Source organism: Cataglyphis hispanica, chromosome 24, assembly GCF_021464435.1.
Source record: "Cataglyphis hispanica isolate Lineage 1 chromosome 24, ULB_Chis1_1.0, whole genome shotgun sequence".
Classification (NCBI taxonomy): domain Eukaryota; kingdom Metazoa; phylum Arthropoda; class Insecta; order Hymenoptera; family Formicidae; genus Cataglyphis; species Cataglyphis hispanica.
This window is the reverse complement of record NC_065977.1, coordinates 1,443,178-1,460,273: the sequence shown is the minus strand read 5'-3', so window position 1 is coordinate 1,460,273 and position 17,096 is coordinate 1,443,178. Positions and strand designations below refer to the sequence as shown.

At 30.6% G+C, this 17,096-nt stretch overlaps 5 protein-coding genes and 1 long non-coding RNA gene across 9 annotated transcripts; 3 read left to right on the top strand and 3 right to left on the bottom strand.

Annotated features, from left to right (window-relative positions):
* Window positions 1–50: 50 nt before the first annotated feature.
* On the bottom strand, window positions 51–1,586 carry LOC126858145 (uncharacterized). Its single transcript, XM_050608222.1, has 2 exons — window positions 1,385–1,586; window positions 51–925 (listed from the first exon to the last, which is right to left on the bottom strand). Exons 1-2 carry the CDS (start codon window positions 1,565–1,567, stop codon window positions 503–505), a joined length of 606 nt encoding a protein of 201 aa, XP_050464179.1. The 5' UTR covers window positions 1,568–1,586; the 3' UTR covers window positions 51–502.
* Window positions 1,587–1,771: 185 nt separating this feature from the next.
* Window positions 1,772–6,148, top strand: LOC126858140 (A-kinase anchor protein 10, mitochondrial). 3 transcript variants are annotated; one of them, XM_050608216.1, is made up of 10 exons: window positions 1,772–1,915; window positions 3,625–4,402; window positions 4,479–4,602; window positions 4,679–4,815; window positions 4,924–5,074; window positions 5,194–5,308; window positions 5,447–5,621; window positions 5,695–5,768; window positions 5,837–5,889; window positions 6,005–6,148. In XM_050608216.1, the coding sequence occupies exons 2-10, from the start codon at window positions 3,846–3,848 to the stop codon at window positions 6,092–6,094; spliced, it is 1,476 nt and encodes a 491-aa protein (XP_050464173.1). In that variant the 5' UTR covers window positions 1,772–1,915; window positions 3,625–3,845; the 3' UTR covers window positions 6,095–6,148. The 3 variants fall into 3 exon arrangements, with proteins under 3 accessions (XP_050464173.1, XP_050464171.1, XP_050464170.1); XM_050608214.1 differs by lacking the exon at window positions 1,772–1,915 and adding an exon at window positions 2,615–3,166 and having other exon boundaries at window positions 5,823–5,889; XM_050608213.1 differs by lacking the exon at window positions 1,772–1,915 and adding an exon at window positions 2,617–3,166.
* Window positions 1,924–5,068, bottom strand: LOC126858149 (uncharacterized). The gene is made up of 3 exons (XR_007688617.1): window positions 4,938–5,068; window positions 4,616–4,828; window positions 1,924–2,072 (listed from the first exon to the last, which is right to left on the bottom strand). It is a non-coding gene; the product is annotated as an uncharacterized LOC126858149 (long non-coding RNA).
* LOC126858142 (G-protein coupled receptor 143-like) lies at window positions 6,015–9,911 on the bottom strand. 2 transcript variants are annotated; one of them, XM_050608219.1, is made up of 8 exons: window positions 9,712–9,911; window positions 9,390–9,580; window positions 8,894–8,999; window positions 8,631–8,725; window positions 8,384–8,562; window positions 7,986–8,313; window positions 7,667–7,905; window positions 6,015–6,136 (listed from the first exon to the last, which is right to left on the bottom strand). In XM_050608219.1, the coding sequence occupies exons 2-8, from the start codon at window positions 9,537–9,539 to the stop codon at window positions 6,127–6,129; spliced, it is 1,107 nt and encodes a 368-aa protein (XP_050464176.1). In that variant the 5' UTR covers window positions 9,540–9,580; window positions 9,712–9,911; the 3' UTR covers window positions 6,015–6,126. The 2 variants fall into 2 exon arrangements, with proteins under 2 accessions (XP_050464176.1, XP_050464175.1); XM_050608218.1 differs by lacking the exon at window positions 9,712–9,911 and having other exon boundaries at window positions 9,390–9,671.
* A 406-nt stretch (window positions 9,912–10,317) lies between these two features.
* Window positions 10,318–13,351, top strand: LOC126858139 (bifunctional purine biosynthesis protein ATIC). The gene is made up of 6 exons (XM_050608212.1): window positions 10,318–10,480; window positions 10,927–11,130; window positions 11,242–11,530; window positions 11,628–12,512; window positions 12,641–12,905; window positions 13,076–13,351. Exons 1-6 carry the CDS (start codon window positions 10,456–10,458, stop codon window positions 13,193–13,195), a joined length of 1,788 nt encoding a protein of 595 aa, XP_050464169.1. The 5' UTR covers window positions 10,318–10,455; the 3' UTR covers window positions 13,196–13,351.
* Window positions 13,352–13,550: 199 nt separating this feature from the next.
* On the top strand, window positions 13,551–17,053 carry LOC126858161 (nuclear pore complex protein Nup85). The gene is made up of 9 exons (XM_050608250.1): window positions 13,551–13,693; window positions 14,097–14,202; window positions 14,303–14,650; window positions 14,794–15,173; window positions 15,241–15,560; window positions 15,623–15,840; window positions 15,920–16,138; window positions 16,362–16,461; window positions 16,550–17,053. Exons 1-9 carry the CDS (start codon window positions 13,664–13,666, stop codon window positions 16,758–16,760), a joined length of 1,932 nt encoding a protein of 643 aa, XP_050464207.1. The 5' UTR covers window positions 13,551–13,663; the 3' UTR covers window positions 16,761–17,053.
* The last annotated feature ends 43 nt before the right edge of the window (window positions 17,054–17,096 follow it).

Here is a 17,096-nt window from a genome sequence, read left to right as displayed (position 1 = left end):
AGCGGATGGGAAAATAGCGCAGGTAAATATATAAACAAATATTCTAAAGTTTAAATGAATTTTGTTCCTATATATAACAATTGATCGCAGAAGTCGAGAGTCAAAATAATCAAAAGAAAAATTGTTAATTTATAGAAGCTTATAAAAGCTGTATGGCGCGAGATTGATGTTGCGTTTTTTCCTGAAAATTATATTTTAACTATATATATATATTGCATTTTACGAACGGAGGTTTTCCGCGTTGTATCTTAGGATTCATTACCAGTATCGAAATTCAAAATACAGAACCATGAAATAAAAGGAAGTTTACGTTATGAATATAATTATCGCCAAAATGTATGTAGTACAAATATATAGAATTTATTTCACCATTAAAAACAAACATGACTGAAACTTGATATCGATATTTACTCTCTATTTAACTTAGCTTCTAACGATTATGCAATCTAAATTGGGTCAATGGAAAAAGATTCGATCGGAAGATTCTTTGTTGCGATTGTACTCACGGCAATATGGACAACCACGGCCGACGTGCTCGTCGACAACGTCCGTTGCCATTTGGAATATATCCGGATTTACAACGCTTTTGTGATCGTAGAGCAGATTTCATCATAGACGAAAAAGCGATTGCTGCTTTGGACTCAATATTCTCTTTACTCGATTGGCTCTTATCGTTATCCGTATTTGATGTCGAGTTCGCGATACCGTTCGACGGATCAACGTTCGGGATTTCTTCATCATTCGGTAACGTTGTATTATGGTATTCAGTTGAATTATTACCAGAAGACGTCGAGACAGTCGAATTTGGCGAGAGAGACTCGGAAACTCCCGCAATATCGCTGTTTTCCGTGGTGGAACTTGGGATGGGCCTGCTGCCGTCCGGTTTGACAGTGAAGTCTGCATAATCGTAGAAGTAATCATATTCCTGCGAAGAACGAAATATTAGTAATTAATATTTATTAATGATCTTTAAAGCAATTCATTTAATTATTCAGCGAAGAGTGTGAAGTACATAAGTATATATGTATAATAATAAGATCTATTCTAAATATAAATCTTACATTTAAAGATTATAAGGAGAAAAACTTTGACCATTTCAACTATAAGAATATATCAATAGCAGAAATATTTTTTTCAATATACAATTTTATATATATATATATATATATATATATATATATATATCATAATTTAAAATTTAATTTATATTTTTATATAATTTTTCTGGAAACTATAGCACGAAAAATTTAAAGTAATTTAGAAGAAGGTGAAAATGGATAGAAGATAAAAGAATGATATTGCATCCTAAGAAAGCTAAACAATCATAGCAGAAGAGGGGAAAAAAAGAGCTCGCGTGACTTCCTCCTGGAGAGGCTTCATTTACCGTGTAATCGTCCAAGAATTTGGAGTCGAGCAGCGCGACTACATGCAAGTTCTTGAGCGCTACCTGCACGTTCAGGTCGCCGGTCTGCCTCTGGTCGTGAGTCGCCGCTCTAATCGGCGTGGGTGTTGCGGCGGCAACGCGACAGGCCGCGATAACGAGGAGGCTGCATAGGGCGTGCTGCATGATCGTCGTCGTGGCGCGACCGCGATCGATCCTCACGAGGTGCGACTGAAAAATGCCCAACAGTGGAAGCCACGGGCCTCGTGCCGATCGCACGGGAGGGGCCTCCGGCGGGGACCTATTACATGGTCCGATAGCCGGTTTACTCGTCTCGAACGTGACGACCCGAGCATGCTGGCGTGCGTGGACAAAACCGGTACAAAACGTGGACAGCTCGCAAGACGCGTCCTATTCTCGTCTCCGTCACCTTTTAGCCTTCACTTCGCTTCGTGATCTCTCAAGTACGATGCCCGGCCGTTGCCCCCTCGCGCTACGCATTCTACCTTGACAGCCGGTCTTCGAAGTATATATGTATGTACACATTCGCAATCAAATCTCTGACTCGCGTGTATTTTTATCCACTCGTTCACTTTGGTCGTGCATAAATATTTGCTCAATCTCGACATCGAACAGTTGTTCGATTATCGTCCATTTGATCCTGATGAATGTCTTGTAGATCGTATACTTCCTATACAATATAAATAAAATAAAAAAGTTTATACGGGAAAGAATATATAAAAAAGAAACACTCTTGCGAAAGAATTGCGAGATAATTTCATGTATATCTGCATATAATTTTTATAAATTAATTATTACTTATTATAATATTATTTTGTAATATGAACTGAAAATGAATGTGAATGAAGTACACGTTTACTTTAAACATATGATCTCTTCTCATATATATAATTTCTTTTGCAAGTATAAATTATTATTTTTATAACATATATATTGTCAAATAAATGTAGATAAAATGTATAATTTATTATAGATATTATAGATATAATACATAGAGAAAATCACATCTTTGAACAAGTACAATTAATTTTTTTCAGATACTCGTAAATAAAATTGAGTGTGTGTGTGTATATATACAGATATAGTAAAATGTCATATATCATAATACCTCGACAACAATGGATAATAAGCGCCATATTGTATTAACTATCCGTATTTCGAAAGCCTATGGAAAACGCGCGCATTTAGCAATTGCATTCGCAACGTATGCACTTTTTACACCCTCTTGGTCCCTTAGCCCTTCTCTTGCCGATGGCGCGCCTATGTTTACGTTGTTTTTAGATGCAAAATACGCATCTCTCTAGTGTGAACCTCTAGTAATTCTCCGAATCCGTAAATATAAATCTTACGAATATCTCGATAGCGCTCTCTCGAAGATTCGGATTTTCCGCGATGCGCTGTTACTGCACCTGCACCCGCAATCTCTCGTAATAGAAATAGACGATGCAAACAACACAGTAATCTGTCACTTATGCCCGTAATGACGCCAACGCGTAATGTCGCGCATCGCCGCGTTTGCGCGTAACCGGGGTGTGATTCATTATCATTGTCGGCTAGATCGACGCGAAATTTAATCTGTCAACTGGATTGCGATCCCGATCGCGCGGCACAGTTTGACATTTCGGCGAAACCGATGTGTTCCATTCATCTTCCGTAGGATACGTTCGTAATCGTAGTTATTGTTTTCGCGACTCGTACATCATCGGCGACTCTTATCATGTTACGCGCTGACACGAACGATGCTCCATTTTTTTAAGAAGATTGGTAATTACATGCCTTTGTCGTTTTATATCGAGCGAGATTACATGCGCGACAGAAAAGAGATCACTTTTATATCTAACGCTGCATAACCTTGCTAGCTATTTCCTATATCTGACCCTTTGACATTTACAGCACGCGGTATTTCATCTCTTCTTTTTCCACTTTCATCTTTTTTTCAATATCCTATTTCCATTTAAATTGAAAATAGAACTTGAAAAATTGTCTTTATCAATCGCATCTCATATCAAGTTCAAACTTTATTTGTTTTATGTAAGATGTTGTATATATAACTACTATTGTTTGTATAACTAAAGAGAAATTAATTAAGAAATAATTAAATTATGCATATGTAAATATCTTAGATGTGAAAAAATGATTATTTGTAACAATATATATTCTCTTACTTATATAATTAAATTTTATCTTTTCTATTATAATAAAGTTGCACACAATGCTTGCAGGACAAAGGGATAAGCTAGGATTAGAAACTTCACCTACAAAATCGACGAGTTCGGAAAACTTTCCGACAGATGCATTCAACAGTAATGTATCGTCCATTCAAATACCTTCGGGTATATTATGCAATCTCGAGGAAGAAGAGGAGGAAGAAATTCTCAATAATGACACTAAAGAAACATATACCTTCAGCTCTCGGTTGTCTAAAACTCTACCAGAAGTACTTATGGACAAGAGTGCTCTTGGTTATTTCATTCAGTTTATGGACACCAGGAAACATGTAGCTCTCATAAAATTCTGGCTAGAAGTGGAATGCTTGTGTAGTGCATCTAGCATATCCAATGAAGATACAGAAAAAGCTAGACATTCAAATCAAAAGGACTTAAAAACTTTGCCTAATTCCTTAGATGATAATGAAAATTTTAGTTGTAATGTACTTCCTAATAATGTAGATACTCAAACGTGCAGCGAAGTACCATTTGATAAGAATAGTGATAATGTAACATTCTTATTAAATGGTATGCCAAAGACTAGTCACGCGATAAGTAAAGCACGACAATCAAATGAAGATTGTGGCAATAAGAGACACAACATGACAACAATTAGACAGGATGCTTTGAGAATTTACAAGAAATACATTCTCAAAGAAGCTCTGGGTATAAATCAAATATCTGAAGAACTAAAGCTAGAGATGGAGAAAGCTGTTATGCAGGAAAACAATGAGCCTATATTACAGTGCCTATCTACTGTTCAAAGCATAGTATATGATATACTAGAGAAAGAGTAAATGAAACATATATACATTAATATATGTAATATAAATAAGTAACTTATGCACCTAAAAAATTTTATTTTACAGATATATTAACGATTTTTTACGAAGTCAATTTTATTGTAAACATCAAATTGATGTGCTCACTAGTGGCAATGTACAGTTAGCAGATATTTTGTATAATGAGACAGCATTCTTTTACTTCATGGAGGTTTGCATCTTACCATCCATTGTTATTTTTGTGACAGAAGTTTTGGTTAGAAATATTCTCATTCTTTTCATTTTAGTTTATGGAACTTGAAAATAAGCGAGAATTACTGGATTTCTGGATGTCGGCTACAAGTTACAAACAGAATCTCTTGGAGAAGAAAGGTGCAGCCGATCCCGAAGAAGCACAGTCTGATGCCGTTATTATTTATGAGAAGTAATATCTAAAACTATGTATAGAAAATACATCTAAGGCTATATATATATAAAACACTTAAAAGAAAGAACAAAAGAATCTTTATGGATATTACTGGTTTTTTTATAGATATTTTAGCTTACAAGCAACTATGCCCCTTGGATTTAGCGATAAAATTCGCTTTCTTGTAGAACAGAACATTTGTCGCGAGGGCGAGGAGGGCACACAGCCCGATTGTTTCGACAAACCCAGTAAAATTGTGTATAACTTTCTTAACAAGGTACACCATACACTTATTACACAAATTTGCTCTTATTACACATTAATATTTGTTATATAAGTTCTTACATCGAACTTAATCAACTGAAAAGCCATGTATTGCGTTACATTTTCTTTTAGCATTATCTCCCGGCGTTCTTATCTTCACAACTGTATTATAAATACTTATCGGAGCTAATCAGCACGATTCAGAGCAGCCCGTGTCCGAGTTTACATTCCAAGATAAGGAGAACAGGTTGATGTCAATTGATGATTTTAATAATATATTTTTGTAAAATATTATGAAGATATCGTTTCGTTTAATAAATAATAACATGTTTTAATGTTATATAAAAAATAATTAAGATTTAATATATTTTCAACATATCTATAGGTTCAGATTGCAGTAGTGAAGTGAGCTCTGTGTGCACTAGTATGCCGAGCACTTCTCAGATAGAAAACAATGGCAGTAAATTACCTAATAATAAAAAAAACATTAAGAGTAATTTGAATATTGACACTAGGCAACTTTATGATCCAGACTCCTTATGGCGACGCAATAAATATAGGTATTTTGTTGTATACAATTTTATATAAACTAATTTATATAATCCATATAAAATAACTTAATGTACTTTCCAGTTTAAACATTGGTTACGTCGACAACTTAGGCAGATTTATTACCGAAATAGAGCCAGATCCTTATAGAAAATATGGTAAGTAATATACATATTTAAAAGATTGAATATATGAGATTGTATAAAATCAAGTGTACAAATTTCAGAATCTCGTCTAACTCGTGTTGTAAAACGATTTGTAAATATAGAACAAGATAAGGTAAATATTTTACAATACTAATATTTTTCAATATTAAAATAATTTGCGTGCTGAAAGCAATAATATAATTATTTTATTCATATATCGTATTATAGTAATTAATTATTTTTGATAGGCTAAAGAAGATTTAGCATGGAGAATTGCTGAGATGATCGTTCATGAAATCACATCGTTAACACTTGGCGCTTCGAATCTTCCCTCTTGATGGTGCAAATTTGACATGACGATTTTGAGGTCTTAAGTTTTCCTTAAGTATAAAATATTTTGTACTATGTATAGGTATGTTCTCTTTGTTTTTGATATTAGCGAAATAATACTGCAAACTTTGCCAAAGTGCCAAACAGATGATCAATATAAATAAATGATTCTAATTAATCGATTTTTTCACATACAACATATTTTAAAAAGAAAGTATAGATAATATTGTGAAGAGAAATGTCTCTTGTCTTTGTTTTATATTTTTATATTTCAAGATTTATTGCCAAATATATTTTATAATCAGTAAAAAGCAAATTACACAATCGATGATTTCACTTGAATTTATTATTAATGTAAATAACTTTATTAGAAGTGAAATATATATATACAATTCGTTTCTATCAAAAAATTTAGGAAGATCTTATAAGCAGCATAATTTCTAATATTTTTCATGGCTATTAAGAGAGAAAGAGAATCTTCCTATTTTTTAAATTATTATAAAATACTCGATAAGCAGAGAACAATAATATGCAATTTCTTCATTCCAAATTTTCTTTTCTGCCATTCTTGTCTACTAAAATAACTTTTTTATAAAAAAAAAAAAAAATTATTGCTTAATAAAATAATCTCAAGAAATGTCAAAATTTATATATATAAAATTTAATTAACTTTTTTACATATAAGATTTAATAATATTGTCCGCACATTAATGTTCTTGCTTCTAATGAGATGGCTAATGTAAACATTTACAAATTCTTAAAATATAAGATTGTATATACAATGATACATGTGTGGCTGCAGTTGATCGTGATATTATGATATAGAAAAAGATATATTTTAACACAGTATATAACATAATATTTAAGTACAAAATGTTATTAAATAACGAGATCGCTATTATATATATATATACATATATATTCTATTTATATTTTGTTATCTTTTTTTATGATACCATTACACAAATGCATATCATAAAAATATATTACTGACATTTATTTATAAAAAATAATAAACAGTTCATTATATATGCAGATACATCAACAACTTGATTTCTCTTTTAAATAATTTGTATATTATATGAATTTTTTTTTTTTAATGAATTTTTCTTATATTTCTGTTTTATTTTATCATTTTTAAAAAACTCGATTGTCTCTATAGAAAATAATTATAAATTTTAAATTTAATTATTACTAAACTAAATACACTTTTTGTTATATCAAATGTAATATATATGTATATATGTATATATGTATATATATATATATATATATATATATATATATATATATATATTTATATATATAAATTACTGTACTTTTATATAAAATTTCTCTGCAATATTAAAAATATTAAAAAATAGTTATTTTTACTCTATAATTATTTTTATATCACAAAACTTTCCAAAATATTTTGTTGCACTTGTCGAGACTTCAATTTTCTGAGATTTCAAAAGAATTTCATGCATTGAGTCTGATTTTATGATATGTAAATCTTTTAATCATTTTATATGTTAAAATTATTCTCTTTAAAAATAGGATAGTATATATATTTTTAACGCAATAAAAAAAATTCTCACAGAGACGAAGATCCGTTTATGCTGATATGTGGAATGTTCTGTCTGCATTCTCTTCTTGGATTTAATAGTGGAGATGATTCAGAAAAATTAGCACTACTATTTCTTTTCTCGATCGCATTTAAATGTATATTAGTGCTTGACTTGAAATCTTGACAACATTCAAGACGCAATTTTTCTCTTCTATTCCACGATTGATAAACAATCGCATTAAAGAATGCTTGAAGAGGATTTGTCACAGCCTGTCAATTAAAGATCCTGATCATTTTTCTAAGCTGCAGCATATACATATATTTTAAGTGAGAATTACATCTAAACATACCATTATATACCACAAAGTGATAATTGCTGTAATCGGCAACTTAAACCATAAAGTCCACAATAATATCCCATTGATTAAATTGGGCATCCAGCATACATAGTAGACCAAATTGATGAGAGCAAATTTTAATCTAACTGTTTGTATCAATCTTCGCTCTCTTCCAGTCATTTGAGCCATGCTATGTAAAACTGCCGTTTCAAGATCTCGAGTTGACGCAATATACAAAATAGGATTTGCGATCATGACTATTGCCAGTAATACATATGTAGCACAATAGTTTGGAAGAATACGCAATATGGCACTTGATAATGATGTCAAATTGTGACAACTGTAAGATAATCTTATATTTATTATCATCACTTTAAAAATATATATAAAGATACTTGTAAAAATCTAACTTTGCATCTGGAATATATAAGATGATCAATCCAAACGAAGTAAGAATGGCTGGAAGCACCCAGGCGAAAGTATGATAATATATAGAATGGCCGTTTCTATCGCCTAATAATAATTTCATGTCTACTGCATAACATAATGTCCATATCCATGTAGCCATATAGAAATATTGAGTCCATGCCTACAAGCAACAATTTTTTCACAAAGTTCTGCATACATTTGTATCAGACGTAAAAATATCGACGTTACCGATGACAAAGCGCAAAAAATAACACTCGATGTATCGCCTTCCATTGGCATGATAGACTTGAAATTTCGCCATAATGCTGATCTTACAAACACACCTGATCAAGGAACAATTAACTAAAACATACTTGTATATTATATTGTATATCTATCAATATTGTCATATTCACTGATCAGAATTAACTAAATGAAATTGTAACTAATTTTAGAAATTCATATAGTATACTAAGTTATTGATATGATCAAATTGCGATAACAAATTAAACCTAAAGACGCTAAGAGATCAGCAACAGCAAGCCATACAATAATGTCTCGCCCTCTAGAAAAACTTCTCCATTGTTGAGAAATATTCAAATCTTCTCGAGGTAATATCTGTAAAGAATTATTTTTTTTCAATTTTAAAGCTTCCCCATAATTGTAAATATTTATTAGAAAGGAAGGAGGAGTATTTCTTATTCTATGAATTTGTTTCAATTCCATAATATTATAAAGTATAAATAATATTCTCTCTATACATATATTTACAAAATATATATAATATAAAATTATATTATATATATTACCTACAATATTTTTTATATTAAATATATATTTTATTTATAACTAAAGAATGTTTTTAATTCTATGTGATAAAAAGCAATATAATTTAAATATTTATTCTTTATAGTGGTAATATTATAGTATTATAATTATCGCAAAAATTTTACAAAATAAAAACCGGTGAGATATGTATTCTAAGCTCTCTTACAATTATAAATTTACCTGATAAATCGCACCTATTATACCCATTGTTGCTGATATCATGCACACCGTATTGTACGCATCCGTATTGAATTCTTGCATTATCGCTATAGCCTTGTCCGTTCGATTTGTATGATGACAACAAAAGGTTTGTAACGTTGGATCGGCCATTCTTTGATATTATTCATTAAGGAAGACAGGAAGGATTCTTCCTAGAATCAATTTCTTTATGTTTATGGTTATGTGCTTATGCATTGTAAAAGTAAAGGGAGGAGCACACCTTTTGCATAAGTGTATAACTATAAACATAAAGAAATTGATTGGTTCATTTTCTTATGCATACATTTGTGGACCAATCAATTTCTTTATGTTATAGTTATGCGCTTATGCAAAAGTGTGTGCTCCTCGCTTTAAAGTGCTATAACGTTTAGGTTTAGGGATTGGCCGATAGTGATCACGTGACCTCAACTGGCCGGGCAGGTGCATGCTCGAGTCCCGACTCCCGACTGAAGATTCGTGTTCCGGCCGCATCAGATTGTAGACCGAAAGTACCAATATCGTTTTTAAGTTCATTGTACGTGAAAAAATTTTAATCGTAGTCATAAGACCGTAAGCAAATCAATCGATCAATCACAATCAAGCATTCTAACAAAGTAATTAGAATATTTACTCATTTTAATAAAAAAAATCGACTTTTTATATCTTTTTACAAAAATATCTTAAATTAAGAAAATGATTTTGCATTAACAATCGTGTATTTAATGTATTATGCTTATCATCTGAATATAATAATAAGATTACATTTGACCGGTCATCTCTTTATCATTATTGCGAGATGTTTAGACGTCATAAGATCACACGTTATCTCGTGTTGACGTAGTCGCTGCTGGAGGTCTGTTGAGGTTACGCATTGTATCCCTTCCAATATATAATATATGTTTTTTCGCAGCACATCTTCATTGCTGTTCATTGCCTTTATGAATTAAGCGTTCGTGAATATCATATGAGATATTTACAGCTTGATATTTTAATTCAAAAGTATAGAATTATTGTGTGAGATTCTCTACATTTTGTCCAGATCTAACGTATGAAAATGTCGGCAAATAACTTAGGTAAGTTTATATTTCATTTCATACAGAACTCATAACATTGAGATAAAACAGATGGATTAACTTTTAATAGGATTTTTACCTTTTGTCAAATTTTTGATTTTTTTTACAGATTTTTTCTATGTAGTTTAAATAATAATTTGAATTTTAATAAATATATATAGTCTCACTTTCTATATACATTAGGTGAAATAATAAATATATATTTATTGTATTTTGAAGATTAAAATAAAAATAAATAGTAAAGATTCGTACAACTAAATAAAGACACATATGTATATGAATATTAAAATAGAAATACAAATTTATAGATATTTTTGGATGAACATAGATTTCATTAGTTTTTAATTCTTAAATTTAAAGTGTTTCTTTTTTTTCTATCTTTGTATTATAATTTGTAAATAATTATATAATATTAGAAATGCTTATAAATTTTTTGAAATTTTTAGCTCTATTAAGTGTATCTGACAAGACTGATTTGTTGCCATTGGCAAAAAAACTGCATGAATTTGGATTAATATTAATTGCATCTGGAGGTACAGCACAGGCATTGAGAAATGCTAATTTGCCTGTACAAGATGTGTCGGAAGTTACAGGAGCACCTGAGATGCTTAATGGACGTGTAAAAACTTTACATCCTGCTATACATGCTGGTAAAGATAAATATCTTTTATCAAAATATTTCATAAGATTCATCTAATGAATATATTACATGTAAACAAATCAATATTTACGATTTTAATTTTTTATTTCTATATTAATAGGTATTCTTGCTAGATTGACCAATTCTGATGCTCAAGATCTTCAAAAGCAAAATTATGCTCTTATTCAAGTAGTAGTTTGCAATCTGTATCCTTTTGTAAATACTATTTCGAAAGCAAATGTGACAGTTGAAGATGCAATAGAGAATATCGATATCGGTGGTGTAACTTTATTGCGAGCTGCTGCCAAGAATCATAACAGAGTTACAGTTATCTGTGACCCCAATGATTATGAAAAGGTCATTAAGGAGATGGAAACTGCTGTTGATAAAAATACCTCTCTAGAAACTAGGTGAGTTTTTGCAATAATGTAAATTTGTATATTCTGCACAATATTATACAAAATTATATATTAAAATTGTTATTTAACATTTTTATATAATTTGTAGGCAAACTTTAGCTTTGAAAGCATTCACTCATACCGCCGAGTATGACAACGCTATTTCAGATTACTTTCGCAAGCAATACAGTGCTGGAATCTCGCAACTTACTCTTCGTTATGGCATGAATCCGCATCAAAAACCCGCACAGATTTTCACTACCTTAGAAAAGTTGCCATTGACTATAGTGAACGGATCACCAGGTTTCATCAATCTATGTGATGCATTGAACGGTTATCAATTAGTGAAGGAATTAAAATCCGCGTTAAATTTGCCAGCGGCAACTTCTTTCAAACATGTTAGCCCGGCTGGCGCTGCGGTTGGAATCCCTTTGGATGATATACAGGCGAAGTTATGTCAAGTAGACGATCTTTACGATCAACTTACACCTCTAGCAACTGCCTACGCTCGTGCGCGAGGTGCCGATCGCATGTCCAGTTTCGGCGATTTCATCGCATTATCCGAGCCATGCGACGTTACAACAGCGAAGATAATATCACGAGAGGTTTCAGACGGAATAATTGCCCCTGGCTATTCGGAGGAAGCCCTTCAAATATTGAAGAAAAAGAAGAATGGTGGATATTGTATACTTAAAATTGATCCTTCTTATGTACCATCTGCAGTGGAACGCAAGATTCTGTATGGCTTAGTTATGGAACAAAAACGTAACGATGCGGTTATAGACAAGTCAACATTTGATAACGTTGTTACGACGAAATCGAAGGTTTTATCGGAGGATGCTATCCGTGATTTAATCGTGGCAACTATTACTGTCAAATATACGCAAAGCAACTCAGTCTGTTATGCAAAAGATGGACAAGTAATCGGTACTGGTGCAGGACAACAATCTAGAATTCATTGCACTAGACTTGCCGGAGATAAGGCCGATAATTGGTTCGTTATATAGTTCTTTTAATTTTATATGTATATAAAAATATTATAGATATGATATGAGTATATTAGAGTATATTTTAATTATATATATATATATATTTTTTTTTTTAATATATTCTCTTTTATAGGTGGCTTCGTCAGCACCCGAGAGTGATAGGAATGAAGTTCAAAAAAGGCGTGAAAAGAGCGGAAATCTCTAATGCTATCGACAATTATGTTAATGGGTCTGTGGGAAAAGATATGGATGAAGCTACATGGGCCTCCATGTATGAAGAAATACCTGAAAAACTATCGGAAAACGATAAAATTGAGTGGATTAAAAAATTGAATAATGTCGCTCTGAGTAGTGATGCTTTCTTTCCATTCAGAGATAATGTTGATAGGGCTAGACTTGTACGTACAATATATTATTTATATTATGCTTTGTGATATTTTCCGTGACATAATTATTTAATTCATTAAAATTATGTATTAAATACTGATTTGTTTTTCTTGTAGATATAAATTTACTTCATTTATAAATTTTTTTCAATGAAAAAGAAAATCTTTTTTATTCATTGCAGAGTGGTGTCAAGTATATTGCAAGTCCTGCTGGTTCTACAAATGATGCAGCAGTAATCGAAGCTTGCAACGAACATGAAATAGTGCTGATTCACACTGGTTTCCGCTTATTCCATCATTAGATGAGATATAAATTATATATCAATATTAATATTTTTATATGATACATTCCAAAAACAAATATTTCTTAATTTTGTACTTTTCTTATTTTTAATATGTATAAGAATTTATGTACATAGCTATATGTTATTAATAAATAAACGTTTATATAAATTTCAGATACGCATGTATATTATTGCAGTAATTTATAAATTTTATCCTAGATCTTTTGATATTTCTTTTAGCTTTTTTGCAATAAAAAGTACGTAGTTTCATCAACATTGGTTGTTGGGTGTATCCCAAGAGAGAGAGAGAGAAACCGAAAATTTATTTCTCAGCGTTGGTAATCCTGACATTATAATTTCACATTGTCACCGCGTGAGGTCTCCAAGATCAATTCGATAATTCGGTGTATTCCGCCAAAGTTTTTATTTATATAAATTCAATAAAAGAATAAAATTAATATCGCTTTAATAATAATTCGAATAATTATGGACGAAAGTAATAACGCTCAAATAGTTGTTAGTAAATTATATACGTACAAGATTACTTACTACTATATATAAGAAAAACTGAATTTATAAAAATTAATTATCATATTGTAATATTTTTCATTTTTCATAACTTTATAAATCATACTATATAATTTATTAAATTTGGACAATTAACTTTAAGTTAATTTAAATCAAATTTAAAACATTAAACTTTAAATTATTTAAATTAAAATATTTAATGAATGTTCAGATATATTTATCTGATTGAATTTCTTTACATAAATTTGTATTTGAACAATTGTGTTGTTATATATTTTTATATTGAAATTTTGAATTTGTATTGAACAATTAATGATCAGAAAGAAACCAAAAAAATTTTAAGAATTTAGTTCTGTTTACTAATCTTTTATACATTCTTTGTATTTTGCAGGTTATAGCAGATGATGTTTGTAGGAAAGCAGGAATCGCGACAACTTGGATTAATAGCAATAGATTTGGAATTCATGCATACAAACATATAGATAAGTTTTCACAAGGTGTTGCAAAACTTTTAAATATTTTTTTGGATATAAACCAAAAATATGATTATATATTATATATATCATTGTTTCCTCATGTTATAAATTCTTGTTTTAGATACTAAAAGTCAGTTTGCACCTTGTGAAGCCAAAGTGCATTTTCTTCGGCCAGATATCATATTATTTTCACCTCTTTTACGTAAATTGGTTAATGAAAGCAATGGTATTTTTCTGTCAGTACAAAATCTTAAATCATTTTCTTCTGGTGACATTAGGCCAGAACTTCTTAAACATAGTAAACAATATAGATCTATATTGAGAGCATGTGTTGAAAATTTACAAGAGATATTACCAAAAGAGCCATTATCAGAAGAAAAAACAATGCTGGAAAATTTTCTCACTATATTTTACCAAGTGGAATGTATTTGGCACTTGACAGAAATTCTCTATGTTGATACTGTACCAGGTAGATTAATACAAATATATATGTATATGAAATAATATTAAATATAATTATATATATAAATTTTTTAGAAGAATATGTTTGTCTTAAATATATTGCATTTTTTTTATATATAGCATATATTTTTTTTCATATATTGTATATAGGTGATGTTGTGTTGCCGCAATTATTAGAATGGATCAGTTTTCATTTTCCTTCAAAAGAGCTGATAGCTTCAAAAATTTTGTCAAAAAAAGCTATTGGTGCTGATTTAGAAAACTCAAATTATTGGGAAGCTGTAATGGGCTGTGCACTTCATGGAAAATTAAATTTAGTCTGCCGTCTTCTAACATTGCACAGCAAAGCAGATCATTCGGCATTCATTACTGCAGACAATATTATTAGAACAATGCCAGTATACAATGTATATGGTGGATATTCTGTAAATGAGTTTATTATACGGTGGAAACATTGGCAAATGGATCTTTGCTCAAATCTAGAAACTAACAATTTTGTTATAGATAATAATCTGAAAAATCTGATGAAGGTCAGTTAAGTCACTTACATTAATATATCTCTTTTTTTTTTTAAATATACAAAATTTTGTTCTATAGTTAATAGCAGGAGATGAATCGGTGTTGTGGGAATATTCCATGTATACAGAAACATGGTATGAATTATTGGCAGCAAAATTATTTTATTCGGCTCCTTGTTGCAAACAACTGGAGCTTTCACGCTATGCAAACAATGTTGCTGAGAGATGGCAAGCTCATAGACATTTAGATCGAATAATTCTGGCTTTAATAGAAAATGATTTGTATCAAGTTATCAAAGAGATACAATATATGAGTGATAATGGCTGGTTTGCGGCTCATTTAATAGATCTGTTATACAAATGTGGAAAATTAAATATTTTAAGCAAAGAAAAGACTAAGTAAGTATGAATGCAAGATAAATTATTGATGACGAACTGAAATATTTCGGAATTTGTTACAGTGTGACTGCACAGCTTCACGAATCTCTTATATTAGAGTATGGTACTATGTTAATGAGTCATCACTCATTATGGCAGTGTGGCGCAAGTTATTTGATACACTGTCCTAAACAAGGTTTGGGAAGATTAGAAATACTATTGCAGTCGCTACCGACAGGCACGGAAGCGAGAATCAATAAGATTATCAACATCGCACGGGACAATAATATGCCGCACGTTGGTAAAATTCAGTTTCAATCTTTTTTCTCTTTTACTTTAGATAATATTTATAATATCTCAGAAACGCGCGCATGTTTCAGTTGCAAGTATATGCAAAATTCAAGGAATGAAGAGCATAAGACAAGGAAGATTGGGCAACGCTCTTACATGGGCACTTAAGGCACATGATGGCAATTTTACTACATACATCGCGGACCAATTTTTAAAACATTACGCAGAACACGGGGAACTGGAGTGTCGCGATTTATTGGAAAATTTAGGTTCTTGCATGCTGGCCAGTGATAGGCTTACATTTTTAGGTAAAAAAATATAAAAAGCAAAATGAAAATATAACTAATGGAAGTGATAATTTTTATATAATTTTTATATAATTTTTTACCTTTTTTATATTATTTTTATATTATATATAATTATATAAAATTATATTATTTTTATATAATTATATATAAATTATATAAATAAAGATACATTGTATAATTATATGCAATAATTAATAATATAAATTTGTATTACTGCTTTCAGGAAAATATTGCGAATTTCACCATATGTATGGAATGGGTGAATTTCGAGAAGCAGCAAGTTTATTAGTATCTCTTTTAGTCTCGAATTTGACGCCGAAATAGTAAGTTATGTTATTCATCTTAAGAATTTTTTTATGTTTATACGAATTGTAATTTTTATATGAATTGTAATGTTTTCTTTTTCCTCAGTTTTTGGTCTATTCTTCTCACGGATGCTATACCACTATTAGAAGCAGAAGATGTGATCTTTTCATCAAATGACTGTTATGAACTGCTACGCTGCGTAGAAGCTCATGGCGATGATCCGAAATTTCAAGATAAAATTTCTATATTCCGGATAGGTGTCGCACGAAATCTGGCACGATCTTTAAGCTTAGAAGGTTGCCAGGTTGAACATTGACATTATTCATTGCTGTACAATTCACTTTTCTTTGTAAAAAATATTATCATTTTTCAAGTGGTATTTTTTTTCTACTTAATCTTGTAATGTATATAAATATAAACAATTTGAACGTGATGGAAGTGATTTAAGTAATATTTCATTTGTTGTACAGCAAATTTATTGGAGACGCGTCGACAGAAAAAATTTTTAGAATTTTGAAAGTTGTTCGCAATCGAAAGTTGTTCAGCAATCGATGAAAAATATGTTCACAGAAGCTTTTGCAACAAATAAAATATTAAAAATATAGAGAATACGATAGAATCTTGGTTCCATTCTTTATTATTTTGAATCCCA

What these genes read in the sequence shown, in the direction of transcription:
- LOC126858145 (XM_050608222.1), bottom strand. Translation starts at nt 1,567, where the DNA reads ATGCAGCACGCCCTATGCAGCCTCCTCGTTATCGCGGCCTGTCGCGTT. An exon ending in AATTCTTGGACGATTACACG is followed by an intron (nt 926 to 1,384) that starts GTAAATGAAGCC and finishes CGTTCTTCGCAG; the next exon opens with GAATATGATTACTTCTACGA.
- LOC126858139 (XM_050608212.1), top strand. Translation starts at nt 10,456, where the DNA reads ATGAAAATGTCGGCAAATAACTTAG. An exon ending in ACATCCTGCTATACATGCTG is followed by an intron (nt 11,131 to 11,241) that starts GTAAAGATAAAT and finishes CTATATTAATAG; the next exon opens with GTATTCTTGCTAGATTGACC. An exon ending in ATGTTGATAGGGCTAGACTT is followed by an intron (nt 12,906 to 13,075) that starts GTACGTACAATA and finishes TATTCATTGCAG; the next exon opens with AGTGGTGTCAAGTATATTGC.
- LOC126858140 (XM_050608213.1), top strand. Translation starts at nt 3,142, where the DNA reads ATGCTCCATTTTTTTAAGAAGATTG. An exon ending in CATTCTTTTACTTCATGGAG is followed by an intron (nt 4,603 to 4,678) that starts GTTTGCATCTTA and finishes TTTTCATTTTAG; the next exon opens with TTTATGGAACTTGAAAATAA. An exon ending in AGATCCTTATAGAAAATATG is followed by an intron (nt 5,769 to 5,836) that starts GTAAGTAATATA and finishes TACAAATTTCAG; the next exon opens with AATCTCGTCTAACTCGTGTT.
- LOC126858161 (XM_050608250.1), top strand. Translation starts at nt 13,664, where the DNA reads ATGGACGAAAGTAATAACGCTCAAATAGTT. An exon ending in CAATAATATGCCGCACGTTG is followed by an intron (nt 15,841 to 15,919) that starts GTAAAATTCAGT and finishes CGCATGTTTCAG; the next exon opens with TTGCAAGTATATGCAAAATT. An exon ending in TCGAATTTGACGCCGAAATA is followed by an intron (nt 16,462 to 16,549) that starts GTAAGTTATGTT and finishes CTTTTTCCTCAG; the next exon opens with TTTTTGGTCTATTCTTCTCA.
- LOC126858142 (XM_050608219.1), bottom strand. Translation starts at nt 9,539, where the DNA reads ATGGCCGATCCAACGTTACAAACCTTTTGTTGTCATCATACAAATCGA. An exon ending in TAATAGGTGCGATTTATCAG is followed by an intron (nt 9,000 to 9,389) that starts GTAAATTTATAA and finishes AATTCTTTACAG; the next exon opens with ATATTACCTCGAGAAGATTT. An exon ending in TTATATATTCCAGATGCAAA is followed by an intron (nt 8,314 to 8,383) that starts GTTAGATTTTTA and finishes ATTATCTTACAG; the next exon opens with TTGTCACAATTTGACATCAT.